The 27,724-nt window shown below is 44.8% G+C and overlaps 3 protein-coding genes across 3 annotated transcripts in view; 1 reads left to right on the plus strand and 2 right to left on the minus strand.

Moving 5' to 3' along the window:
- Positions 1–563: 563 nt before the first annotated feature.
- On the minus strand, positions 564–6,295 carry LOC311101826 (glyoxalase domain-containing protein 4-like). The gene is made up of 9 exons (XM_084143036.1): positions 6,134–6,295; positions 5,908–5,957; positions 5,627–5,747; positions 5,390–5,534; positions 4,564–4,700; positions 4,240–4,326; positions 1,865–1,978; positions 1,511–1,597; positions 564–1,419 (listed from the first exon to the last, which is right to left on the minus strand). Exons 1-9 carry the CDS (start codon positions 6,221–6,223, stop codon positions 1,354–1,356), a joined length of 897 nt encoding a protein of 298 aa, XP_083999162.1. The 5' UTR covers positions 6,224–6,295; the 3' UTR covers positions 564–1,353.
- A 287-nt stretch (positions 6,296–6,582) lies between these two features.
- LOC311102071 (rRNA methyltransferase 3A, mitochondrial-like) lies at positions 6,583–9,053 on the plus strand. Its single transcript, XM_084143292.1, has 4 exons — positions 6,583–6,989; positions 7,190–7,434; positions 7,546–7,713; positions 7,877–9,053. Exons 1-4 carry the CDS (start codon positions 6,586–6,588, stop codon positions 8,440–8,442), a joined length of 1,383 nt encoding a protein of 460 aa, XP_083999418.1. The 5' UTR covers positions 6,583–6,585; the 3' UTR covers positions 8,443–9,053.
- Positions 9,054–9,266: 213 nt separating this feature from the next.
- LOC311101298 (nucleoredoxin-like) overlaps positions 9,267–27,724 on the minus strand; it is a 76,198-nt gene continuing 57,740 nt past the window's right edge. The window contains exons 2-8 of the mRNA XM_084142426.1: positions 23,053–23,170; positions 20,608–20,741; positions 18,675–18,775; positions 18,276–18,382; positions 17,060–17,239; positions 16,122–16,246; positions 9,267–10,504 (exon numbers count right to left, since the gene is read on the minus strand). Coding sequence (XP_083998552.1) covers positions 10,322–10,504; positions 16,122–16,246; positions 17,060–17,239; positions 18,276–18,382; positions 18,675–18,775; positions 20,608–20,741; positions 23,053–23,170 — 948 coding nt within the window. The 3' untranslated portion in view covers positions 9,267–10,321. The remainder of the gene's footprint in view (positions 10,505–16,121; positions 16,247–17,059; positions 17,240–18,275; positions 18,383–18,674; positions 18,776–20,607; positions 20,742–23,052; positions 23,171–27,724) is intronic.

Consider the following 27,724-nt stretch of genomic DNA (forward strand, 5'->3'; position numbering starts at 1 on the left):
ATACTTATTTTCCACCATAATTTGCAAATAAATTCATTAAAAATCCTACAATGTGATTTTCTGGATTTTTTCTCTCTCATTTTGTCTGTCATAGTTGACGTGTACCTATGATGAAAATTACAGGCCTCTCTCATCTTTTTAATTGGGAGAACTTGCACAATTGGTGGCTGACTAAATACTTTTTTTCCCCACTGTATGTATGGCACATTTCTTCCCCTCTTCCATAAGGCACCATCATCTGCAAATAACGACCTCCCTATATCCGGCTGTACCTGAGTGGTAGTTTGGTAACAAGTATAATCCCCTTTTCAACCTCTCGAAAGTCTCAAATGTTTTTATCCCGTCCGGAGGATTCTCATCCTCCTTACATTTTCAGTGGCAAAGCAGCAACATCTTCTAGGTTTGTTGTCCACAACTGTGAAAAGAGGAGCGATGAGGAGAAACAACCAAAAAGTCTATCAAAAAGTCAAGATGTAAATGGCCGACTAATTTGTAACCCGTAGTTCGAAACGCCTCACACTCAACTAATCTTTTCAATCAGTGCACACAAGTTTATTCAAAAATGATTTCATATGCTTCTCCCTCTTTATTATGCATAACCACTCAACAACAGCTAGTTTAATAAGGGACTAGACACTTTCTTATTCAGTGTCATTCATCTCATGCCAAAGAAAGGGGATCACTAGAAAATGGTAGTAGGAGTGAGTAGTTGCAAAGGTTAGGCAATTCTCCCATCTTTAAGAAAATGTTAATGCCATTCCCTTTTGATATAGCTCAGTTTGATATCCCCATTTGATAGTTCAATGAGCATGACATGACACAGCTTCAACATCACATGATATGCATATACCCGCTCCTTTCATTGGTTTTTCAACCTGCAGTGTCTACACATTTCACAAAACTTGACCTACAATTTGGCAGTGTGAAGACTTCAAATGGATATTACTTTTCTACCATACACTTGCATTCTTGTAATTCACTGTTCTCATGAAGTCACAATTATTACAGTCTTTTATTTATTTAATTGAGCTGAATAGGCACGATTTTTTTCAATGCATACACAAACAAGGTTAATATAAAAGTGGTCCATGTTCATCAAGCTTTTGCCACAGTATGACTGAAATACAGCTACACTTTCAGTCTCATTCTAAGCATCTCAAAATAATACTTCTGGTTGAGTAAAATCTACTGACATCGTGCAGCTGGAAGGGTAATACCATATATGAGGCAAAAGGTACAGACAATTAGAGAGCCCATGCTCTACACCTCTATTGGAGTGTTCACAAACACATCCAGGTACAGTGGTTGGAAATGTCCTGTAGATCCATGACAGCTCAGCTATGTTCTAAGCACTTATGCTGAAGCCTTCTGCTTGTTGTGCTTGGCAAACCACTCATCACTTTTATCTTCAGCCATTGCCTGAAAATAAATTAGGGTAAGAAATTAAGAGCATGTACTCTGTGATAATGCAAAGTATTGTTTCATTTGTATAATATTTCTAAATACCAACCTTATCCAGCAATGCATTTCCACTGGGGTCCATCTGGGAGAGTTGTCTGAATGCCTGATCTCCCACAAAGCAGATCTCATGGGCATCCTAGACCACAGATGACCACAGTTATTATGTTGAGAATTTATAATTAATCAAGTCTACCCTATTTGCGAGAAGAAAATAAACATATGGGGGATTGGAAGTGATGCAGACAATTACATTGATGGAAGTTACAATCTATCTGCAGTATTAAAGCTGATCTACCCCCCCCAAAAAAAAAATATATATAATAATAAAATAAATAAAAAAAATAAAAATATATATATATTTTTTTAAAGGCTACCCATGTTAATTATTTGGTAATGTACTCACTGGATCAGCCAAAATGACCACTTCTACTGTAGCCTTCCCAGGAGTGTTCAGGCTAACCAAGGGAGTAAGGATTTTATGGTTTTCTTTTGTCATCAGGGCTTCAAGATCTGCCAACTAAAAATAATAAAACAAATAGTTGAATATTGCTTTCTGTGTGCATGTATGTAAAGAGTCTGTAGGGCAAAAAAACGAAGAATTTATAGCATTGTATAGACCCCTTTCTGTGTTTGCAAACATTGCCGCTCGAGGGCGATGCGCGCAAGTTGGTGGCAGAACAAGGGGAAGTTCTTATAGAACGCCAGCAAAAAAAGCCTCTATTTACATTTTGCTTATGAGTGCATTTCACACTACTTTTGGATTATAATTGGATTTTAAGACTTGTATGAATGTCCTGTTTAATATCATGTTTGTGTCCTCATCGCAAATAAACTGCATTATACTTAAAAAAACACTTAAACTTCAACCAGTAAAATGTCTCTTTGGCTAGCTTTTGCTACAGTCTATACAGTGGGGGAAAAAAGTATTTAGTCAGCCACCAATTGTGCAAGTTCTCCCACTTAAAAAGATGAGAGAAGCCTGTAATTTTCATCATAGGTACACGTCAACTATGACAGACAAATTGAGGAATTTTTTTTCCAGAAAATCACATTGTAGGATTTTTTATGAATTTATTTGCAAAATATGGTGGAAAATAAGTATTTGGTCACCTACAAACAAGCAAGATTTTTGGCTCTCACAGACCTGTAACTTCTTCTTTAAGAGGTTTATCTGTCCTCCACTCGTTACCTGTATTAATGGCACCTGTTTGAACTTGTTATCAGTATAAAAGACACCTGTCCACAACCTCAAACAGTCACACTCCAAACTCCACTATGGCCAAGACCAAAGAGCTGTCAAAGGACACCAGAAACAAAATTGTAGACCTGCACCAGGCTGGGAAGACTGAATCTGCAATAGGTAAGCAGCTTAGCTTGGTTTGAAGAAATCAACTGTGGGAGCAATTATTAGGAAATGGAAGACATACAAGACCACTGATAATCTCCCTCGATCTGGGGCTCCACGCAAGATCTCACCCCGTGGGGTCAAAATGATCACAAGAACGGTGAGCAAAAATCCCAGAACCACACGGGAGACCTAGTGAATGACCTGCAGAGAGCTGGGACCAAAGTAAAAAAGCCTACCATCAGTAACACATTACGCCGCCAGGGACTCAAATCCTGCAGTGCCAGACGTGTCCCCCTGCTTAAGCCAGTACATGTCCAGGCCCGTCTGAAGTTTGCTAGAGTGCATTTGGATGATCCAGAAGAGGATTGGGAGAATGTCATATGGTCAGATGAAACCAAAATATAACTTTTTGGTAAAAACTCAACTCGTCGTGTTTGGAGGACAAAGAATGCTGAGTTGCATCCAAAGAACACCATACCTACTGTGAAGCATGGGGGTGGAAACATCATGCTTTGGGGCTGTTTTTCTGCAAAGGGACCAGGACGACTGATTCGTGTAAAGGAAAGAATGAATGGGGCCATGTATCGTGAGATTTTGAGTGAAAACCTCCTTCCATCAGCAAGGGCATTGAAGATGAAACGTGGCTGGGTCTTTCAGCATGACAATGATCCCAAACACACCGCCCGGGCAACGAAGGAGTGGCTTCGTAAGAAGCATTTCAAGGTCCTGGAGTGGCCTAGCCAGTCTCCAGATCTCAACCCCATAGAAAATCTTTGGAGGGAGTTGAAAGTCCGTGTTGCCCAGCGACAGCCCCAAAACATCACTGCTCTAGAGGAGATTTGCATGGAGGAATGGGCCAAAATACCAGCAACAGTGTGTGAAAACCTTGTGAAGACTTACAGAAAACGTTTGACCTGTGTCATTGCCAACAAAGGGTATATAACAAAGTATTGAGAAACTTTTGTTATTGACCAAATACTTATTTTCCACCATAATTTGCAAATAAAATCATAAAAAAATCCTACAATGTGATTTTCTGGATTTCTTTTTCTCATTTTGTCTGTCATAGTTGACATGTACCTATGATGAAAATTACAGGCCTCTCTCATCTTTTTAAGTGGGAGAACTTGCACCATTGGTGGCTGACTAAATACTTTTTTTCCCCACTGTATCAATGAGCGTTAGCATTCTAGTTAACAACTGCTGCATCCAAAATAGTTATTTTACAAAGATCACAACCAAATATAATCTTAGCAACTGTTCAAGCAAGAATCAAAACATCATTGTAAGCATATGAGAACCCCAAAAAGTTATTTTGTTTAGAAGTAATAAAAACTTTAATCTAGGCAATGTTGAATGGGCGCAGATGGCGATGGCTTCTGCGCGTGACGTCAGTGTGTCGTGTACTGGAAAAGGGTCTATTACTTCACCTGCTCACGTGGACAAGAGAATGCTATCCGCCCGAAGGCTGTCCCATGATCTACTGTCCCACCAATGTTGTGAAGCTCTAGTTTACACTGCAAATATACAGAAAAGTGCACACACCTAGCATTAGCACCATCTTATCAATTCATGCAAACACACAGTCATGTTCTAAGTGTAGAACACAGGAGGCTGCTGAGGGGAAGACGGCTCATAATAATGGCTGGAACGGAGCAAATGGAATGTCATCAACTATATGGATACCATTCCACTAATTTCACTCCAGCCATTACCACGAGCCCGTCCTCCCCTATTAAGGTGCCACCACCGACCTGAGAGTCTGCGAATCCCATCAGCACAGTCTTCTTCTCCTCACTTCTCTCTATCACCTTCATCCCCAGAAGGGAGGACCAGTAGTGTGTTGATTTCTGCAGGTCAGACACTGCCAGACACACCTTCTGTACAGGATCTTTAACCAAGTGAAAAACACAGGTGTGGTTCCTGAGTTAATTAAGCAATTAACATCCCATCATGCTTAGGGTCATGTATAAAAATGCCCAGTTGCCCATTATTCTGGCTACCATGGCTAGAAGAGATCTCAGTGACTTTGAAAGAGGGGTATCAAAGGAGCATAGGGGGTTTAAAGGGTGTATGTGTGTCTCTCAGTCATCAGATCTCAACCCAATTTAACACTTATGGGAGATTCTGGAGTGGCGCCTGAGACAGCGTTTTCCATCATCAACAAAACACCAAATGATGGAATTTCTCGTGGAAGAATGGTGTCATATCCCTCCAATAGAGTTCCAGACACTTGTAGAATCTATGCCAAGGCGCATTAAAGCTGTTCTGGCGGCTCGTGGTGATCCAACACTCTTAAGAAAGTATATTATTGTTTCCTTTATTTTGGCAGTTACCTGAATGTAAGGAGTATTCATATCTAGACTGGTTCCAGATCCATTTGTGCTCTTGCCTACTCCATGTAAGCCAAACATGGCATGACAAGGAGTGGCAAGGATTGGCATGATGGCACAAAGACTGGTACCCAGGTTAATTCATTTCCTCCTGGACTTAAAAATAAACACAGTAGGCTATAGTCTACTACTCTACTTTACAGTCTACTAAAGCAATGATCTTCTGTGCAAAGCACTATTGACCAACCATTGGGAGGCTGTTGTTTGTCCACCAGGTAGAAGCGATAACCTCCTGGGGCCTCAGCCAGATAGAGGGCCTTTCCAACCTCAGTGAGGGGCCAACCAAGCCGCTTAGCATTGCTGACAGCCTGGCTAGACTGCAGAGTCAGACCCTGAAATAAAGACATGGTGGCATACATTGAGTTAGGATTGGGTTAAAAACTATATATCAATATTGAGTGTTCATGAATAACCATTCACTTACCAGGAAGTCATTGCCAAGGCGATATTCTCCCACTCCATAATTGTAGGTCAGTTCAGCCACAAAGTGATCATCCTCTGGACCAAAGCCGACCATTGTCTTGCTCCATTTTCCATCATAAGGGCTGAACACACACAAGCAAGTAGGGCATCATATGTGAGAGAGAGCGAGACTGTATTGTTACACAACAAGTAATTAAATCAATAAATTTTCACAAGAGGTGTTAGCCGACCAAAGTCCGATTCAAGGTGAAGTTTGAACAGTAAAGTGGACAGCCTGCCTACCCATTACAAGTGGCCTTGCATCCCTCTTCAAACTCTTCGTGACGCAAAATCTGAAATAAAATCAGTGATTTTGACGCAAAACAGTGATCTAGTCCCCAATATCACGTGAGTTTACAGCACAATGAACAACATTGAAGCACAATCATAACAAACGAATGAAACAGTGGTACACTCTGTGCAAGTGAAATCCATTTAAGGATGTTCTACGAAAGAGCTGAAAATGTACCTTCATGCCGAGCACATCTCGGTAAAAGGTGGCCGTTTTGCTTCTGTCACCCACTTTGAAAACGAAATGCAAGGCTCGCCTCAATGCCATAATAACGCAGGTGAGTTTGCCATGTGCTATTATACCATTATATATCAAACTCAGTTTGTATACGTCGATTGAGGATCCTTGCAATCGATTGCTCTGGTATCGATTATATGGAAGACAACATTTTCGGTACGGTTAAAATGATTTGCCACTCAATCGCAGATCACAAATCTATCTCAAGATAACGAGGACTATTTAAAATAAAAGTTAAACATCTAATATTGTTTTACAGATCAGTATTACCAACATAAAACACGTTTTACTTGGATTAACGCCCCCCCCCTTTTTTTTGTATGGTATAAACCAACCAATCGTCATGGCACTTTCGAATGTTACCACGCCCTCTTCTTGCTGTTGTAGCAAAGATGGCGGCGTTCGTGAGAGGCATGTTTTGGCATCTTCTTACAGCAGAACGAAGTAATATTCTGAAAAAATGCAACGACTGTATCGTCAATTTAAAGAGATACGTGCGAGTATTGAAAAGGAGACCTGTGAAGGTGTTGTATCCTGATAGTGAGACGACATCAACAACGAAACAGAGGTCAGATCAAATCGTCAACAAGCAGTCTCAGAGAGTTGCGTCCAAAGTGAGGGAGTACACAGTCAACGCCAATTTAAAAAATGAGAAAACTGATAAAAGTGTTTTCAGCATGTTATGTAGGTCCAGAAATGGCAATGCATCCTCAACGTCGGAACATACAACCAATCTGAAGGACCAACTAGGTGGCCTCAAATTCGAAAGGGCCTTCCCTGGTGACAAACGATTGGCGTAAGTCTCAGTGCATGTTGGCTATCGACCATATGTTATGATATGATAGTTGAGTGAATATATCCTCTTTAATTATAGTGGCTAGTAGAGGTCTAGTAACTACGGGACTGTGATATGTTTGCATGTAGGCTTTGTTTGATAGCTGATGTTCAGCCCAGATAGCCTATCTTGACCTCTTCTATCCTCTCTCCATCTCCCAGGAGGGTGGTGAGTGTGGCTCGCTCCAGGACGTTTCGGGAGCACCAGGGTAAGATCCTGTTAGAGGGGAGACGTCTGATCTGCGATGCCCTGGCTGCTGGAGCCAACCCTCAGATGGTGTTCTTCAGTTCTGTGGACAGACTGTGTGAGCTCCCCTTGGACAAACTGAAGAGGGCCACTCTGGTCAAAGTCAAGTTTGAGGACATCAAGATCTGGTCTGACCTTGTAACTCCACAGGGAGTGATAGGTATGACAGGCTGCATGTTTTCATTTTCAGAATAATTTTGAAGTTGTTCTACATACTACTGTATATTGTTGAGAATAAGGACTGTATATTGACAACGCTTTCCCCTTGTAGCCATATTTTCTCGGCCAGACCCATCCCAGCTGACATTCCCTCAGGACCAGCGTGGTCAGTCTGTGCCGCTGTCCCTGATCTGTGACAACGTGCGGGATCCTGGGAACCTGGGCACCATCCTGCGCTGTGCTGTCGCTGCAGGCTGCCACAATGTCCTGCTCACCAAGGGTATGTCATGATGATAAACTGGAGATGGGTATAATCCAAGTCATAGAAATGTTACACACTATTCAAGTCAATGATGCCATTTTGAGTGGAGTTGATAGTGAGGAATTACAGTGTATGAACCTGTGCACCTTTCACTAAGTATCATGTATGTCTCTTTTCACAGGCTGTGTGGACGCCTGTGAACCTAAGGTGCTGCGAGCAGCGATGGGTGCCCATTTCTGCCTCCCCATCTTCCCCAGCTTGGACTGGGACAACGTTCAAAACCAGCTGCCAAAGAATGTGACTGTCCACGTGGCAGATAACTGCAGTGGCTCTGAGAGAGAAGTAGCTGAGGACATGGAAGCAAACCAGTCCAACAAACCTTCAAAGGCGGGGGACTATGGATGGGTGAGTAGCAGGCCTAATCGTAAAGACATGCGCTATGAGGAATATGAATCAGACTCCGAACTGTCACTTCCAAGAGTGGAGACCAAGTTGTACCATGAGGGCTGGGCTCAGGGGAACACAGGCCTAGTGATTGGTGGAGAGACTCATGGACTAAGTCTGGAAGCCGTCCAATTGGCTGAGAGAACTGCTGGTCAAAGACTGTTTATCCCTGTGGTCCCTGGAGTGGACAGTCTCAACTCAGCCATGGCAGCCAGCATTCTCCTGTTTGAAGGCAGAAGGCAACTGTTAAACCTAATGGAGACGTCTGGGAGGAAAGCTAAGTCTAAAGAGCAATTTCCATGATTTTCCTGGAAGCCATTTTGAGTGTAACGGACATGTTATTCCTGGTGTTGGTCACTTTTTCCATGCATACATTATAGACTGCGCGACACCACTTCACTGTACCTCATGTCAGACTGAATCATATGGATGGATTTAATTTCCATATTCAACACAGTGTTTGGCTGAAAATGAGTGACAGAATTTCCACAATGTGAAATGTATGTTCTTTCCTGTCTGCATATTTCCTTCATAATGTCTTCCAAAATTCCTGCCAGTGTGGCTTTAGAAGCTTCACTTAGTCTCCACATGCAGTTGGCTACTAGATTTCCTGCAAGTTATGACTAAACTGCTGCCATGCAAAATGACTGCTTAATATCTATACTGGACACTATTGGACATGTGCTAAGTGTGTCTGTTTAGCAAGGGAAATAACCTGTCCATCTAACATTTTCACTGACGGGCCTATGAAAGCAATTATCGTAGTAACCACAAGGTGGTGCCTGAAGCAACTTCTGAGAACATTTACTGTATGTTATGAAGTTGGAGGGTAAAAAAGCACAGAATGTAATGTGAAAGGTATGAAATACTTCTTATACTGTAAATAAATGGGTTGTGTACAAAGCCTGACATAGTACACTTGGTTTTGTTTTTTAAATTATAAATATATAAATGGTAACATTATTTCTGGAGTCATGATGCATTATATATAAATAATGCACACATGTAGAGGTGATACCAAGCTTATACCGTCTAAAATACATTTGCTCTCAATGGAATAAAACTGTTTGACCAAGTGAATGAGAACTGGCCTCATGGATAGAGGAAGTTGACAACATAAGACAGTTGCGCTTAACAGTGAATTTTAATGGCTGTGAAGTCATGACTAGAGCCAACCAGGGAGTGACAAATGTGAATTCATACTTCCAACACTTAGCAACTAAGATGGATTTTAATGCCATTTTCGTGCCTTCAAAAATATCTGGCCTTTTCAAGAAGGGATCTTCACAGAAAATCCTCTTAAATGTCATGGTGGTTGAGATGGTAACATAACAATTGGGTAGAGATGACTATCACTCATTTCATGATAGAACAAGACAAGTGAATAGTATTTGAAATCCCATAACACACAAAGCCAGATGCAATACAAAACAAGCAAATACAGACAAAATGACCTTTTAAAACAGGGAAATCATAACATTGTTAGGTCTATACTGTATGCACAGCGGTCATACTATTATTCAGCACCTTAAACAGAGAAGAACAATGAGACAGACCAGACAGTTACATTCAACTGAAGTTCAGGACATTTTCTTCACTGCATACTTGTAAATTACAACTACAGAACTTAGAAAATTTGTTGCAATCATTTTATTCTTTCTCAGCACATTTTGGAAAACAAAAGCAATGAGGGTTCAACAAAGGTACTAAAGAGACATTGTGAAATGTCAAGTCCATTGGGTCAACATTGTGTGGTTTCTTCTAGTATCAAGACATACTAATAATGAAACTGATAAAAAAATAAGCTATTGGAAGCCAAAAAGCAACAGAATCTCCATATATTACTGTAGGGGCTATAGTCAATGCAAGGCACCACAGGAGAAGAAGACTCCATGAGAGAAAGACATGTCTAAAAAAGGTTAATGTCAGTAAAAAGTGAGACCTTTCTCTGACAGTCTGACAAAGGGGGGAGACGGGAGAGGAGGCTGGTGGTGGTAGCCGGGAGGTCAGGGTTTGATGGAGGTGTGGGTTTCAGTCCCGCAGGTTCCTAGGTGTGTGTCCCAAATGGCACCCTATTCCCTATATAGTGCACTGCTTTTGACCAGGAGTATGGGCCCTGGTCAAAAGTAGTGCACTATGTAGGGAATAGGTTGCCATTTGGGATACACCCTAAGTGTGCTCTCTAGATGGGCTCTGGTTTGAGCTTCTCAGCCAGGAAGTCTTGGACAAAGGTCTCCACCACGGCCTGTGTGATCTCCTCCACGTCCTTAACATACTTGGCCCGGGCAGACATGTCCAGGATGGTGAGCAGGGGCGCTGCCTCTGGGAGGTTGGTGTAGTCACGCAGGGAGTCACTCATGTCATCCTGGGAACAAACAGACAGGTCAGTCATGATCATATATGACAATCTTGTCTACCAGCTGGCTCTCTGTCAAACCTGTCTATATGCGGTAGCAGTTATGCCTGGGGAAGGAGTTGTATGACAAAGTGAAGTGATGACATGATTACATGTGAAGTAGCCTAGCCTACATATTATCAACAACAGTTTATCCTGTGTGTCATGGAAAAGGAATTGCTAGATAACTGCTAACATCCTTATGAACGAATATAAAAACATAATTGCTTCAATCAGTTATGACTTGATTTTGGTAATAAAACTAGGACAGCACACAATATTACTCAATAAATTCACAACTCAAGGTGATAGTCTCATTAATGTCTGCTTGGTTTTGAAGACTGGGGATCTCTTTATTCTCTCTCCTCCTGCAGGCAGTGAGCCCAGCTAGCCAGGGTTCCGTCATGCACTGGGGGGGGGGGGGGGGGGTCCAACAACATCCCTCCCTTCAAAGCCTCACTCACGGACTACAAGGCTGGGAAGCTTCAGAGACACATCACAGCGTATTTGGATAGTGTACGCGTGGGTGAGAAGGAGAGGGGGAGAAGAAGAGTGGTGTATTCCCTCATGTCTGGTGAGAAATAGTAAAAAAGGGCGTGTGGTGGAGCTTTGACGACAGAGTTAGTGGGGACAGACCTATGTCACTTCCTGAATGTCTTTTTACAAGCCCTCAAACACAGATCCAAGCCTTGTTCAGCCCCAGGCTTGATCTCACCTCTTTAACAACTGGGAATTACAGACAGGCCCTAGAATCATAAGACAGCAGGAATAACTCACTATAACACCACAGCAGACAGGCAGCAGCTCCCCAGCCCACTCACTTGGAGGGGCTATCAATTATTCAGAGAGAAAATAACAGGCACTTTATGGCAATACTTGCAATAGCATGTCATTTCAGTTAGTAATCTTAGAGGAAGCTTTTCCCCACTTCAACAAAGCTGAATTCGTTCCAGTCAGTCAAGACTTTTCTTCTAAATGTTAAAGAGGATTTTAAGTGTTGACTTATGTGAGCTCACATACTTCAGCTCTGTCATTTACATAATTTAGCAGACGCTCTTAACCAGAGTGATTTACTGGATAAATGAGGGTTAGGTGCCTTCCTCAAGGGCACCGACATATTTTTCACCTAGTCAGCTCGGGGATTCGAACCAGCAACCTTTCATTAAGTGGCTCAACGCTCTTAACCACTAGGCTACCTGTCGCCAGACTAGTATGAGTTGGTCTCTCCCTTCCTCATGACAGGATGAGCCGACTTCCCCTCAACTAAGCCTCTCTGGAAGAGATTGAAGATTGAAGCGATTTCATATGGAAAAGATTATAAAACAATACAGAAGTTACAGGAAATAACCATAGGGTGGCACTGTCGCAAAGGCTTGACACATTAAATCACAGCTTTTCACAAATGTTTTCCTTTCTTTTTTGGACTAACACTCCTGTTATCTGGCAAAATGGCAGTAAAACGATTCAACCTAAATGGATTAAACTGCCCAATCAGCTCTCAGACCTCTCAAAGAGCAGCTTGGCCGCTTTGCTACCTAAAATGGACAAGTATGTATGCCAACACAAAGTTTGACCTCAACTTGTTGCAGAACAGTTGAGTTATCCTGTGGCATGTAAGATCTGGAGAGCTCACTTCCTCTGAATCTCTACCATCTGATCTGGGAGCAGATCATTGAGTCTAAAACCTATTCGAGTTCATAAAAAAATCCAATGAAAGTAATTGCTACACTTATGAGGATGTTTAATGGATGATTCATGCAGCCACAAGCTACATTCTCAAGCTTAAAAAATCTGTGACTCCTCACATCCTCCCTAAAGGCTTCTCTTGCAAGCTCAGATTGAAGATACATCCTCGGGCATCACCTTAGAAAGGAACCACCGAAAGAGAAATCCCAGAGGAGTCTGTCTGTCAGTGTGGCCTCCCAGCCTCTTAGGTATGAAGATATGTAATCTCCCTGGCTGTCTTCTTCTCTGTGGGAAGTCTTGCATCTTCCTTTGTGTAGCTGCTAACCCTGTGTAAACTGTTCTTCATAAGAAGCAACCAGTCCAGCCGTGAGAGAAGGAGAGAGAGGCCAGCCCCCGCCCTCTCCAGCCCAGCTCTGAACAAAGAGTAGCTCTGCTATGTCTGGCCTGCAGTCACTGACTGACTGCCGTGATAAGGCTCCTGTGTGTGTTCACCGTATGGAACCTACTGCTTCACAATGTCAGGTTTATTCTGCCCATTGTAGCACTGTGGCATTCCACTGAGTAGACAACGGTCATCAGACAAGGACCTGCAAAGATAAGAAGCTCCCATTGGCCAGACGGCCTGGGCAGCAGCCTACTGATTGGTCAGCTTGAGAGCCTGGAGGATTCTCCAGGCGTTGTAAAATTCAGGATACAATCGGCACAGCGATATGATAAGCTGAACAATGGCCTATCAGTCTGTATCACTGGGAGACTCAGGAAACCCATAGTCACTGAGAATCACTATCAAAGGATAGGATATAGGCCAGCTAGACCCTGTATCTTTACATACTTTGCAAGATAACGCCCTTCTAAAGTGCTGTTAGAACTAGTGAAAAGTGTTATATGTAACATACTATTTAATCAATAGATATATTGTTGTTATAAATTACAGGGATTTGCCTGTGAGGGTATTGGCTTCTTGATGATTGTTTCATTTCTTCTAACTGTTGAACTGTACTGCCAGTAAGATAAACAGGAGACAAGTGTTTTTATGAACACCACACTGCTTGGACGTAAATAACTAGTGGAGAGGCCAACCTGTCTGGCTCACAACACACAGTGTGACACAGGCCTTTGTGTCTACACAACCTTTGTACCCTGAGGTCAGGGAGGTTAGCAGGTGAGACGGGCGGCAGACTAAACTATTGTCAGGATCTCCTATTCCTGGCTAAACCTGGGAAGAGTCAAGGGAAAGAAGACAACTACACCTCAAATATCTCAGAGGCAATTATATAGAAAATACCGTCAATTTAAAAAAAACATCATATACACACACAAAAGTATATTAATATATAATATAATATGCCATTTAGCAGACGCTTTTATCCAAAGCGACTTACAGTCATGCGTGCATACATTTTTTTGTTTTTTTGTGTATGGGTGGTCCCGGGGATCGAACCCACTACCTTGGCGTTACAAGCGCCGTGCTCTACCAGCTGAGCTACAGAGGACCACGTCCTCTGTGGACACCCCTTCAAATTCGTGAATTCGGCAGGTGTATAAAAGCGAGCACACAGCCATGCAATCTCCATAGCAAACATTGGCAGTAGATTTGGCCTTACTGAAGAGCTCAGTGACTTTCAACGTGGCACCGTCATAGGATGCCACCTTTCCAACAAGTCAGTAAATCAAATTTCTGCTCTGCTAGAGCTGCCCCGGTCAACTGTAAGTGCAGTTATTGTGTAATGGAAACGTTTAGGAGCAACAATGGCTCACCAGCTCACAGAACGGGACCACCAAGTGCTAAAGCGCGTAAAAATCGTCTGTCCTCGGTTGCAACACTCACTACCGAGTTCCAAACTGTCTCTGGAAGCAACGTCAGCAAAATAACTTTTAGTCGGGAGCTTCATGAAATGGGTTTCCTTGGCCGAGCAGCCGCACATAAGCCTAAGATCACCATGCGCAATGCCAAGCGTCGGCTGGAGTGGTGTAAAGCTCACCGCCATTCGACTCTGGAGCAGTGGAAAGCATTCTCTGGAGTGATGAATCACGCTTCACCATCTGGCAGTCCAACGGACAAATCTGGGTTTGGCAGATGCCAGGAGAACGCTACCTGCCCCAATGCATAGGCCAACTGTAAAGTTTGGTGGAGGAGGAATAATGGTCTGGGGCTGTTTTTCATGGTTCGGGCTAAGCCCCTTAGTTCCAGTGAAGGGAAATCTTAACGCTACAGCTTACAATGACATTCTAGACAATTCTGTGCTTCCAACTTTGTGGCAACAGTTTGGGGAAGGCCCTTTCCTGTTTCAACATGACAATGCCCCCGTGGACGAAGCGAGATCCATACAGAAATGGTTTGTCAAGATAGGTGTGGAAGAACTTGACTGGCCTGCGCAGAGCCCTGACCTCAACTCTATCGAACACCTTTGGGATGAATTGGAACGCCGACTGCGAGCCAGGCCTAATCGCCCAACATCAGTGCCCAACCTCACTAATGCTCTTGTGGCTGAATGGAAGCAAGTCCCCGCAGCAATGTTCCAACATCTAGTGGAAAGTCTTCCTAGAAGAGTAGAGGCTGTCATAGCAGCAAAGCGGGGACCAACTCCATATTAATGCCCATGATTTTGGAATGAGATGTTCGACGAGCAGGTGTCCACATACCTTTGGTCATGTAGTGTACTTGATAGAAAAAGTATAAATTCAAGTAGACATCTTTATTGCAATCACACATATCAATCCCCATGAATGTTCTGTGTGAATAGGGTGTCTTCCAATGGTCCTACTGTAGATTGCCAGTCAGTTTCTCTCAGCCCATGTGTGACTTATAGGGTGAGATCCCCTCTCATTTTCTGCAGGCCAGGCTCTCCCTGTGGGGCTGCCAGCATAGTGCTGTCTCACTGATACAGTAAACCTTCCCCAGCACAGCAGCTGGCAGACAGGGCCTGGTCTAGCACAGATTGAACATGCACCTAGAAAGCATTCATTAGAATGGGTCGAGTCCAGATTAACAGAAATACCATTCAATATGCAACAAATCCCCAAACAAGTGAACGGTAAAGAGAGAAGGTGTTAGTATGTAGTCTTAGCCCCAGCGCCTGTCTGTGACATGTGAACGTGAGCGTCCTTCGGTCTGTCTGTGGCCGTGGCATTTCAAGGCTGTCATGAGGGCAGAGTGGCCTCAGGCAGCCATGCAGAGGGTCAGACAGGACAGAGAGGGAGCACCTGTGCAGTCCCCCAAGGCTGAAACCTAAATCATCTGACATGGGACACAGTCCTGACCTCCCCGAGCTCTGAGCCCTGTGAGCGGGGAAGAGGAGGAGAGGAGGAGGAGGGGAGCTAGCTAATCTGGTAATTACGTCTGCCCCTGCTGCTAACTCCACAAGCTCTAGAAAGGATGACAAGGAATAACAAGAGATAAGAGTTATGAAAACTCCATGTTCCCTCCCGCACTGAGTGGGCGAGCGGATGGATCGAGGGGAGATAGAGGATCCAGGAGTATATGGAGGGGAGATTGAGGGATTTGGGAGGGAGAGGTGCACAGCTGTTCTGCGGAGAGGGAGAACATCTATTATCAGACAGACGGCCAGCTGAATTCTGGGCCATGGGGGTTTCATCCCTCAGAAACGGCCCCTCTGACATTATACTGTAGCTTATTTCTGTGTCGGTTTTTGAGTAGAGGCATGTTCTCTACCAGAGGATTATGATATGTGATAACTAAACCAGATGGTACATCATGCCAGAACATAGCAACAACCAAACACACACAGACGCCCACAGTAGAGGAGACGTACAGTACATGAGACAGGAATGCAAAACAACTAAAACGCCAGAAGCAAAGACAGATTTCATCAGGTGTGAATATTCTCATCTAGGTCAGCTGGAGGTCTGTGTGCTTGCGTGCATGTATCCACTATCTAACCTCTCCAGCCACGAAGAAGAGCAGTGGTGTCTCCTCCTCCTTGGCTTTGTACTTAGCCATGATCTTCTCTGCGATTGGCTGGATCAGCTCCTTTGCCGGCTCCAGCTCTCCCTCCTCCTCCGCATCTGAGTGAGAGTGAGAGTGAGAGTGAGAGTGAGAGTGAGAGTGAGAGTGAGAGAGAGAGAGAGAGAGAGAGAGAGAGAGAGAGAGAGAGAGAGAGAGAGAGAGAGAGAGAGAGAGAGAGAGAGAGAGAGAGAGAGAGAGAGAGAGAGAGAGAGAGAGAGAGAGAGATAACTGGGTGTGAAGGCATGAAGACCAGGATGGAGAAAGAATGTGAAGATAAATCAGCAGATGAGTGAAAAGACAAGTGAGAACAGGACAGGAGGGGGGGTGAGTGAATGGACAGATGAGCAGACGAGTGAGGAGACAAAAGGAGGAGAGCAGATGGTCTGTGGCTGACCCCTTTGGATCTGATCTCAGGGTGGCCTGAAATCATGAGGTCATCAGTGTGCACCCGGTCACTCCATTCTCACATTGCTGTATTATTGTGTCATCTGGCCTGATGGCTGTCCTGTCCACTTTGGCCTGAGCCACTTAGTAGAGCATGGCATCCATCTCTGCCATCTCTCTCACTGCTAACAGCCTAACAGACAGACAGACAGACAGAATAACCATTTTCTTCTGCTCCTTCGCTCTACCCTACTTGTGCATGTTCTCAACCTTTAAAATAGCATGTGGCCCTACAACTGATCTGTTCACTTTTACTACTTGCACGATATTCTTTAGAATGTATTACTATACATAGTCTGAAGGATTGTTTTGGTAGAAACCAGCGCTGAATGCTCCTCCATTCACCCACAAAGAGCACGAGGTAGGGCCTCTCATGGAGGTCCACGGTAGGGACTGACATTGAAATGTTCATCCACTTATCTACTCACCCACAAAGAGCACGAGGCAGGGCCCCTCGTGGAGCTGCACAGCGTTGGACTCGCTGAGCTCCAGTACGGGCCGGGGGTGCCAGGGGAAGAGCCGACACTCTGGGTCATTCAGCACCTCCACACGGCCCTGTCGCGTGATCATGTGACCCTCCGCATCCAGCAGAATAAGGGTGGGAATACCTGGGGAGAGAGGGAAAGAGGGGGGAGGGAAAGAGGGGGGAGGGAGGGAAAGAGGGGGGAAGAGAGGGGGGGGGCATGGTGGAAGAAAAAAAGAGATAGAAACAGGGAGAGAGAACAATCATGAATTGTAGATTTTGCCACTGCCACTGCCACCTCCCCTCCTGTTTTTCCATGTTTGCCAGTTGCTTTCACCACGTATGGCTGTATCTTTCCCACTGTTTATCTGTGTGACCGGCCCCTGCTCTCTGTCTCTCTCTCTCTCTCCAGTTCCCTCCCTCTCTCCATCCATCTCTCTGCTCAGACTCCAGCTGCGTCCCCTGTTCAGGAGATCTTTCATAACGCCCGACCCTTTTCTCTCCCACTGTCTTTCAGATTACAATCTCACTGCCGTATTAACAGCCTTATCAGAAACAGACAGAGAGTGCACAGTGTGTGTTTGGCTGGGAGGAAGGGTGTGTGTTTGTGGTGATGGGTGGGGGTCAGTGTGAATAGCAGGGGTTTGAATGGGGAAACGGGGCAGTACCGACCAGTCCTGCAAGCATTCTGAACATACCAGCCAGAAGAGGCAATGAGCCAGCATTTTGACTACAACCACACTACTCCCCTCTACACACACAGAGAGACACAGAGACAGAGAGAGAGAGAGAGAGAGAGGAGAGAGATGGTGGTGGGACGTTAGCGAGAAGAAGAGGGGGATAGAGAGGTGGGGCGTTAGCGAGAGAGAAGGGGGGGATTATAGAGAAAAAGGCTTGGGTAGAGGGAAAGAGAGAGAGAGAGAAATGACCCTTACTCAGTGAGCGGAACAGTAAACTTGATTACCAGCCCACATTCCTTCAGCTTCAGGGCTATGTTCACTGTTCCCTACCCAGACCCAGCACAGAACAGCACACAGAGTAGAGCTGACTGCCATTAGGCCGCTTCTCCACATCAACACATTATTAAGCCAGACAGTTAGTGTTTGATACCCACTCTGAGCCTCATGTCCAGGAGGACTACAGTATATGAGTACAGGAGGAGACATCAGAGAGTATTGTACCTTGTATTCCGAAGAGTCTGTTGAGTCGTGATCGTCGGGCCTCGTCTGAGTATGGGACTGCCAACCAAGGCATCTCACTGAAGTACTGCTGAAAGGACTCCTCCGACCTGCGTTGGTTGGCAAACACAAAACAACCCTCAGTGCCACTGTCAACTCCGTTTATTCAGTCAATTCAATTAACAGCTCAGAGGAACATGAGACTGTGTATATGTGCGCGTGAGAGAGAGAGATTGAGCGTGAGAGAGATTGCGACAGAGAGAGAGAGCGACAGAGAGAGAGTGAGAGAGCGCGCGACAGAGAGAGAGAGAGAGAGAGAGAGAGAGAGAGAGAGAGAGAGAGAGAGAGAGAGAGAGAGAGAGAGCGTATGCGTGTGTGAAGGGAATACTGCATGAGTCTCACCTGTCAGCGCTGACGAACACTATCTCAAACTTCTGACCCGATTCCTTCACAGTGCGAAATGATTCTACCAGCACCCGGGTCAGACTGCGGCATGGAGGGCACTGCAGGGACAACACACACACACACACACACACGGACACCCACACCAAGTTATGGCATTAGAATGACGTAAATTGATCAGTCCCTATACAACTGTATATATAATGATGACAACAGATGTGTAGTTGTTGAGGTCAACATGGCCTTGGGTGTGTTTTCTGACTCTCTCTCTCTCTACATCTCTGCAGTACGTCACCCCAATGTTTCAGCAAAAACCAGGACTAACATTTCATTTTGTTTCCTGGCCCATTCAAATGTGAGAACCTAAGTGCTCAGGATGGAACTCAGGATGGTCTTGGCTTGGAGGCATTTGTTGTTGTGAGTTTTGAGAGCCCTCTCAAGTCAAACAGGGAGCATGACTTCATAGTCTCTGGTCTAGTGTGTGTGTTGTGTTCCCTCCCTGTCTCTCCCTTACAGGATTAGGGGCAGTAGAGTAGCCCAGCGGCAGCGCCAGGCTGGCTAGGGGCTGTGTGTATGTGTGTGTGTGTGTGTGTGTGTGTGTGTGTGTGTGTGAGTGTGTGTGTGTGTGTGTGTGTGTGTGTGTGAGTGGGTGTGGGTGAGTAGAGCGGCTGGCATTAAGATGGTATCAGAGTGCCAGCGGCAGCAGAGCTGTGTCTGAAGAAAACAAACCAGACCAGTCTCACTCCTCATCAGTCTCTCCCTCTTACAGTATATTCTCTCTTTCCATTCTCAATTTTCTCCTTTTCTTTCTCAGCCTCAGTGACACAAACACTGTGCACACACACACACACAGCTAATGACGAGGGTAAAGTCAGTGAGGAAATGGGTCGCCTACTCTATCCTGAAAAGGGGTCATTTCAGGTCATAAAAAGTAACCCCCTGGCCAGGTGCTGGCCATTTCACGCTTGGAACCGTCTCTTAATGGTGGGTTGGATTTACCTGGTAAGAGAGGGGAATGTAGCCTTAAAATAATACACAACCTATACGCTAGCTTTTGTAGTTCTATATGGACATAGTTACCTCAATTACCTTGTACCCCTGCATATTGACTTGGTACTGGTGCTCCCTTCATATAGCCATGTTATTTTTACTCCTTATTGTTATTCACTGTGTATTTATTCCTCGTGTCACTATTTCTATTTTACATTTAACTCTGCATCGTTGGAAAAGGACCCGTCACTAAGCATTTCACTGTTAGTCTACACCTGTTGTTTATGAAGCATGTGACAAATAAAATTTACAAATTTGTATTGGTTTGGAAAGTGGACCAGTCTGAGTGCTTCATGGCTTGGAGCTGACTGGTCTCTGGAGCTGAAGGCAGCACTGGCAGCTGGAGGGGCGTCTGCGGCCTGCGTGTGTGTGTCTGTGTGTGTGGGTGTGTGTGCGTGTGTGTGTGTGTCTGTGTCTGTGTGTGTGTCTGTGTGTGTGTGTGCCATCAGCTGAGCTCATCAGTGACACAAGCCTTTCATGCATCACCAAGTCATGACCTTCACACGGATGGGCAAGCCCAGCACTGACAGAGACAATGGGTCTGACGCCCACTGCCCACTTTAAAGGGCACTAGTTCGTGATGACAGCAAGGAGTGGAATAACTAGCTACTGTAGTCCCAGACAATGGAAGTCCCCTAACTACTCTGTCCATTCCCTGGCTACCGGCTGCTGTGTTTCCTCCCGCTGTGGCCAGCCACCCTGGCTTTCACTGATGCCTTTCTGTTTTCATAGGGCTACTTCTCATATCAGAGGACAGCTGGGTGCCTGAAAAGGAAAATGAGGGGCCTTTCCCTTCCTCCCTCCCTGCCCCCTCCCTGCCCCCTGTGTGTGTGTGTGTGTGTGTGTGTGTGTGTGTCCCCCTCCCGGCCCCCCCACCACTCACCCAGTGTGCTGAGAAGTACACTCCCACATAGTGGCCCTCCAGGGAGCTGATGTCTGTCGTCTGCCTGTTGTTCCTGAGCAGAGGGCCGGCCACCACCTCCGCAAAGGGCTTGGGCCCCCAGGGGAACTCCAGGCCTGAGAGAGAGAAGGGGGGGGGGGGGGAGAAAAGGACAGCGGTGAAGAGGGGGTGAGGGAGGGAATGAGGGAGAAGGAGGGTGGGAGGGAGGGTTTGGTGTTAGGCAGAAAGGATAGAGAGAGCCAAGGGTCTGATTATTGAACAGAGAAGAGAGCTTTTTCTGTGCTAGAAACTCCCCATTCAAAACCAGAGCACTCTCTCCATCCCCCTGGCACAGCTAATAGATATGAAATACATGCACATGTGCCCAGCATTTGTCATACAAACGTCTAAACCCAGCGTGTCTCCTACTCACAAGCTCTTTTGTACTCCATGTCATCTGCGTTTGGAAATGGGACCGCACAACAGATGCAAAATGTGGTTTTAATGACGATTGAAAGCCATGCTTTTCAATTTCCCATACAGGGACAGGGAGCGCTGCTAGCCTTACCCCCTCTCTTTCCCTCCCTCCTGCTCTCGTTTCTTTTTCAAGTTGTCTTCATTGTCAGTGTCAAGCACTAGAAATGCATTTGGGATGACCAAATAAAAAGGTGTAATCATAAATAAAGCGCTGTAGGCTGTAAAGGTTCCTCTGTAGGGCTTCATTAGGCAGGGCTGTAAAGGTTCCTCTGTAGGGCTTCATTAGGCAGGGCTGTAAAGGTTCCTCTGTAGGGCTTCATTAGGCAGGGCTGTAAAGGTTCCTCTGTAGGGCTTCATTTGGCAGGGCTGTAAAGGTTCCTCTGTAGGGCTTCATTAGGCAGGGCTTTAAAGGTCCCTTTATGTGGGCCTTCCTCTGTAGGGCTTTATTAGGCAGGGCTGTAAAGGTTCCTCTGTAGGGCTTTATTAGGCAGGGCTGTAAAGGTTCCTCTGTAGGGCTTCATTAGGCAGGGCTGTATAGGTTCCTCTGTAGGGCTTCATTTGGCAGGGCTGTAAAGGTTCCACTGTAGGGCTTTATTAGGCAGGGCTTTAAAGGTTCCTTTATGTGGGCCTTCCTCTGTAGGGCTTCATTAGGCAGGGCTGTAAAGGTTCCTCTGTAGGGCTTCATTAGGCAGGGCTGTAAAGGTTCCACTGTAGGGCTTTATTAGGCAGGGCTTTAAAGGTTCCTTTATGTGGGCCTTCCTCTGTAGGGCTTCATTAGGCAGGGCTGTAAAGGTTCCTCTGTAGGGCTTCATTAGGCAGGGCTGTAAAGGTTCCTCTGTAGGGCTTCATTAGGCAGGGCTGTAAAGGTTCCTCTGTAGGGCTTCATTAGGCAGGGCTGTAAAGGTTCCTCTGTAGGACTTCATTAGGCAGGGCTGTAAAGGTTCCTCTGTAGGGCTTCATTAGGCAGGGCTGTAAAGGTTCCTCTGTAGGGCTTCATTGGGCAGGGCTGACACATCCCCACTGCCTCTGCTGCTGCAGCCTTTTATTGTTGTCCCCATTCACAATGTAAAAGTGCACTCCTTCCTGGCGCTGCAGGCAACTTCTCCTCCGCTCCGCCACTCAAGACGTCTCTTTCATAATGCTGAAAGAGAGAGGGTCCTGAATCCTCAACCACCCTCCCCCTCCCCAGCCCACCTCAAACTCTTACTACCCTGCCTGTAACCCCCCTGTCTCCCTTCCTCATCACAACATAAACAAACACACACACACCCCCTTTCTGCTACCGCTACCACACTACACACCCCCTCTAACAACTCTGAAAGAGGAGGGGATGGAGCAAGAAGATGAATCTCTTCCTTACCCACATCTAGTTGGTAGTTAATGAATCATGGGAATAATACAGTATGTAGTATATTGTGGGCTGGGATGGAGACTGGGATTCATTAAGCAGACAGACAGAGGATCTGTCATAGAGCTCAGCTCATGTGAAATCCATTCCCCCGGACCACGGGTTCTACTGCCACGATGCCTCCATTACCTCTCTCCCCCTCTCTGACTAATGGGCCTTTCTCATGTTGTGCAATAAGGGCTCTGAAGAGCAGGATGTCAAAATATTGCGATGTTTTTGCCATGAGAGGACATCCTCATCTCTCTACCAGAAAGGAATGCAAGTCTGCTCTTGCTAACAGGCAGTCTCCCACTTAAAAGCAGGGAAATTATAGGTCTGCAGATGTGGGAGTAAGACGGGGCATTTTATAATGTTCATGCAATACCAGAAGAGGACACAAATTGAGAAATATGGCCAGCTCTCCAGCTGGTGAAGGATGTGGCACAGAAACTTTGCAATATGAAATTCTGACGAGGCATTTTGCATGTAATAAACTGTATTCTTGTTTGCGTGTGTGTGTGTGTGTGTACTGGTACCCATGCAGTTTCTCAGTGCTGAGGCTCAGGCTGACTGAGGAGACTTACCTTTGGGGTCATCTCTCACCACCAGTAGTCCGTTCCGACACACCACCTTCCCTGTGGCTGCATCCACAAACACCAGCGAGGGAATACTGGTCACCTTGTACTTGTTCCACAGCTTCATCTGGACGGACAGAGGAGAGAAATGGGAAATGTACCGTTAGTATAAAACACCTATACTCTGGTCAATCGTCCGAGCAACAGGAAGAGAAAATCAAACAAATAAAGAGAAAAGTAATTGAATGTCGTACAGTGGCATGCAAAAGTCTTCACCCCTCTTGGCATGTTTCCTATTTTGTTGCCTTACAACCTGGAATTTAAATGGATTTCTATTTGGATTTCATGTAATGGACATACACAAAATAGTCCAAATTGGTGAAGTGAAATGAAAAAAATAACTTGTTTCAAAATATTCTAAAAAATAAATAATGGAAAAGTGGTACGTGCATATGTATTGCTATTTGCTATGAAGCCCCTAAATAAGATCTGGTGCAACCAATTACCTTCAGAAGTCACATAATTAGTTAAATAAAGTCCACATGTGTGCAATCTAAGTGTCACATGATCTCAGTATATACACACCTGTTCTGAAAGGCCCCAGAGTCTGCAACACCACTAAGCAAGGGGCACCACCAAGCAAGCAGCACCATGAAGACCAAGGAGCTCTCCAAACAGGTCAGGGACAAAGTTGTGGAGCAGTACAGATCAGGGTTGGGTTATAAAAAAATATCAGAAACTTTGAACATCCCACGGAGCACCATTAAATCCATTATTATAAAATGGAAAGAATATGGCACCACAACAAACCTGCCAAGAGAGGGCCGCCAAACAAAACTCACGGACCAGGCAAGGAGGGCATTAATCAGAGGCAACAAAGAGACCAAAGATAACTCTGAAGGAGCTACAAAGCTCCACAGCAGAAGATTGGAGTATCTGTCCATAGGACCACTTTAAGCCATACACTCTACAGAGCTGGGCTTTACGGAAGAGTTGCCAGAAAAAAGCCATTGCTTAAAGATAAAAATAAGCAAACACGTTTGGTGTTCGCCAAAAGCCATGTGGGAGACTCCCCAAACATATGGAAGAAGGTACTCTGGTCAGATGAGACTAAAATTGAGCTTTTTGGCCATCAAGGAAAACGCTATATCTGGCGCAAACCCAACACCTCTCATCACCCAGAGAACACCATCCCCACAGTGAAGCATGGTGGTGGCAGCATCATGTTGTAGGGATGTTTTTCATCGGCAGGGACTGGGAAACTGGTCACAATTGAAGGAATGATGGATGGCGCTAAATACAGGTAAATTCTTGAGGGAAACCTGTTTCAGTCTTCCAGAGATTTCAGACTGGGACGGAGGTTCACCTTCCAGCAGGACAATGACCCTAAGCATACTGCTAAAGCAACACTTGAGTGGTTTAAGGGGAAACATTTAAATGTCTTGGAATGGACTAGTCAAAGCCCAGACCTAAATCCAATTGAGAATCTGTGGTATGACTTAAAGATTGCTGTACACCAGCAGAACCCATCCAACTTGAAGGAGCTGGAGCAGTTTTGCCTTGAAGAATGGGAAAAAATCCCAGTGGCTAGATGTGCCAAGCTTATAGAGACATACCCCAAGAGACTTGCAGCTGTAATTGCTGCAAAAAATGGCTCTACAAAGTATTGACTTTGGGGGGGTGAATAGTTATGCCCGCTCAAGTTCTGTTTCTTTGTCTTATTTCTTGTTTGTTTCACAATAAAAATGTTGCATCTTCAAAATGGTAGGCATGTTGTGTAAATCAAATGATACAACCCCCCCAAAAAAACAATTTTAATTCCAGGTTGTAAGGCAACAAAATAGGAAAAATGCCAAGGGGGGTGAATACTTTCGCAAGCCACTGTACATCTTACTAGTTGTTTTCCATCCAGTTTATAACATCTGTTGATAAATAATTATTTGTCAGACAGCCATTGATATCCAAAAGTTGATAGGCCTACAGCCATTTTCACTATCACTACACCAAAAGTGCAGAAGTACCAGTATCTATTTATAAGGCAAGCTGTTTCTCTGAAGTATAAAGGGACTAGAAAATGTGGCAGGTTGAATAAAACAGCAGCAGAGACACAGCCTGCAGTGAATTCGCTGAAGGCTAGAATCACACTACAGCTAACTTTAAAGGAACTGGCAGAGGAGGAAATTCACAAGGAGCGTTTTGCCCCTGCTGTGTCATGAATAATTGTAACACGAGGTAAGAGGAGCAGAAAAATCCACACTTAAAATCCACACATAAAAACCTTTTGCCACCGACTCTGCCTCTGTACCCCATATAATACCATTACTAGATCGTAGTAATTTTATGCTCATATAGGACTATTCTATGCTGTACCCTCACACTGTGTGTGGCACTTCATTTAGCCTATCCTTCTTCGAGTGAGGATAACACTAAAGTTTTCCGTCTGTTCAATACAGTATGCGAAGCAAGCATACCTCCACAGGAATTCATGGCTGAGGAACACACATTACATCTAATTATACTTAACAAAAATATAAACACAACATGCGGCGAATACAACAGGTGTAGACCTTACTGTGAAATACCTACTTACAAGCCCTTAACCAACAATGCAGTTCAAGAAATAGAGTTAAGAAAATATTTACTAAATAAACTAAAGTAAAAAATGAAATAAAAAGTAACACAAGAAAAGAACAATAACGAGGCTATATACCGGGGGTACCGGTACCGAGTCAATGTGCGGGGGTACATGTTAGTCGAGGTAATTTGTACATGTAGGTAGGGGTAAAGTGACTATGCATAGAAAATAAACAGCGAGTAGCAGCAGTGTAAAAACAAAGGTGGTGGGGGGGGGGGGGTCAATGTAAATAGTCTGGGTGGCAATTTGATTAATTGTTCAGCAGTCTTATGGCTTGAGGGTAGAAGCTGTTAAGGAGACCAAGACTTGGTGCTCCGGTACCGCTTGCCGTGCGGTGAGTTACAGTTCATATAAGGAAATCAGTCAATTGAAATAAATTCATTAGGCCCTAATCTATGGATTTCACATGACTTGGAATACAGATATGCATCGGTTTGTCACAGATACCAGTCAGTATCTGGTGTGACCACCATTTCCCTCATGCAGCGCGACACATCTCCTTCGCACATAATTGATCAGGCTGTTGATTGTGGCCTGTGGAATATTGTCCCACTCCTCTTCAATGGCTGTGCGAAGTTGCTGTATATCGTCGGGAACTGGAACACGCTGTCTTAGACGTCGATCCAGAGCATCCCAAACATGCTCAATGGCTGACATGTCTGGTGAGTATGCAGGCCATGGAAGAACTGGGACATTTTCAGTTTCCAGGAATTGTGTACAGATCCTTGCGACATGGGGCTGTGCATTATCATGCTGAACAATGGGCCTCAGGATCACATCACGGCATCTCTGTGCATTCAAATTGCCATCGATAAAATGCTGATTGTGTTCGTTGTCCTTAGCTTATGCCTGCCCATACAATAACCCCACCATGGGGCACTCTGTTCACAACGTTGACATCAGTAAACCGCTCGCCAACACGACGCCATACACATGGTCTGCGGTTGTGAGGCTGGTTGGATGTACTGCCAAATTCTCTAAAAACGACGTTGGAAGCAGCTTATGGTAGAGAAATTAACATTCAATTATCTGGCAACAGCTCTGGTGGACATTCCTGCAGTCAGCATGCCAATTGCATGCTCCCTCAAAACTTGAGACATCTGTGCCATTGTGTTGTGTGACAAAACTGCACATTTTAGAGTGGCCTTTTATTGTCACCAGCACAAGGTGCACCTGTGTAATAATCATGCTGTTTAATCAGCTTCTTGATATGCCGCACCTGTCAGGTGGATGGATTATCTTGGCAAAGGAGAAATGCTCACTACCAGGGATGTAAACACATTTGTGCAAAACATTTTAGAGAAATACGTTTCTTTGTGCGAATGGAAAATGTCTGGTATCTTTTATTTCAGCTAATGAAACATGTTGCATTTATATTATTGTTCAGTGTATAATGACTGTTGTGACTGTATATTGTGACTTGATACGAATATAAAACATACCGCATAAAATCGGCAAATGTGTGTTTGAAACTGGGACTATTTATATTGTATATGTTCGGTGTAGTTCGGTGTAGCACATCAAGAATCTCACACAGAGGAAACTCACTTTCCATATAATAGGGAAGAAGATGGGTGTCGCTTGAAATGACTAGCTCCTGAAGAGTAACATTGAGAGTCTGAGAGGTCACTTTCCTGAGAGTTGTCTGAGAAGCATAGAAACATTGATGTTTGAAAGTCTGATAGCAAGTCTGAGCAAGAATTGTACCAGTGACCTTGAGATCGCCAAGCAAAAATACACCAAGGACTGCACCAGTCCAGACAATTTGGTATAGACACATAGTAGCATATAATGATTTCAGCACTGTGGTCTCTCTAGTCATTTCAGTGAAAGGGAGAGACAAATGTAGGAGTGAGGCCTGTCTGCAGTCTGTCTATGAGGCTCAGTGGGGGAAGCCTCCAGTTGGGTTCAGTTTCAGTTCTGCTCCAGTCCAGGCCTGGCTGATGATAACCTTTTGTTTCTCTTCTAATGAAAACAATGACTTCACTTCGGGAGCTAAGTTAGCGTTCTGACGTGCAGACGGAATCAGGGAGGCTCAGACCTCTC

The sequence above is a fragment of the Coregonus lavaretus genome, assembly GCF_964263955.1.
Source record: "Coregonus lavaretus genome assembly, chromosome: 26".
Taxonomy (NCBI): domain Eukaryota; kingdom Metazoa; phylum Chordata; class Actinopteri; order Salmoniformes; family Salmonidae; genus Coregonus; species Coregonus lavaretus.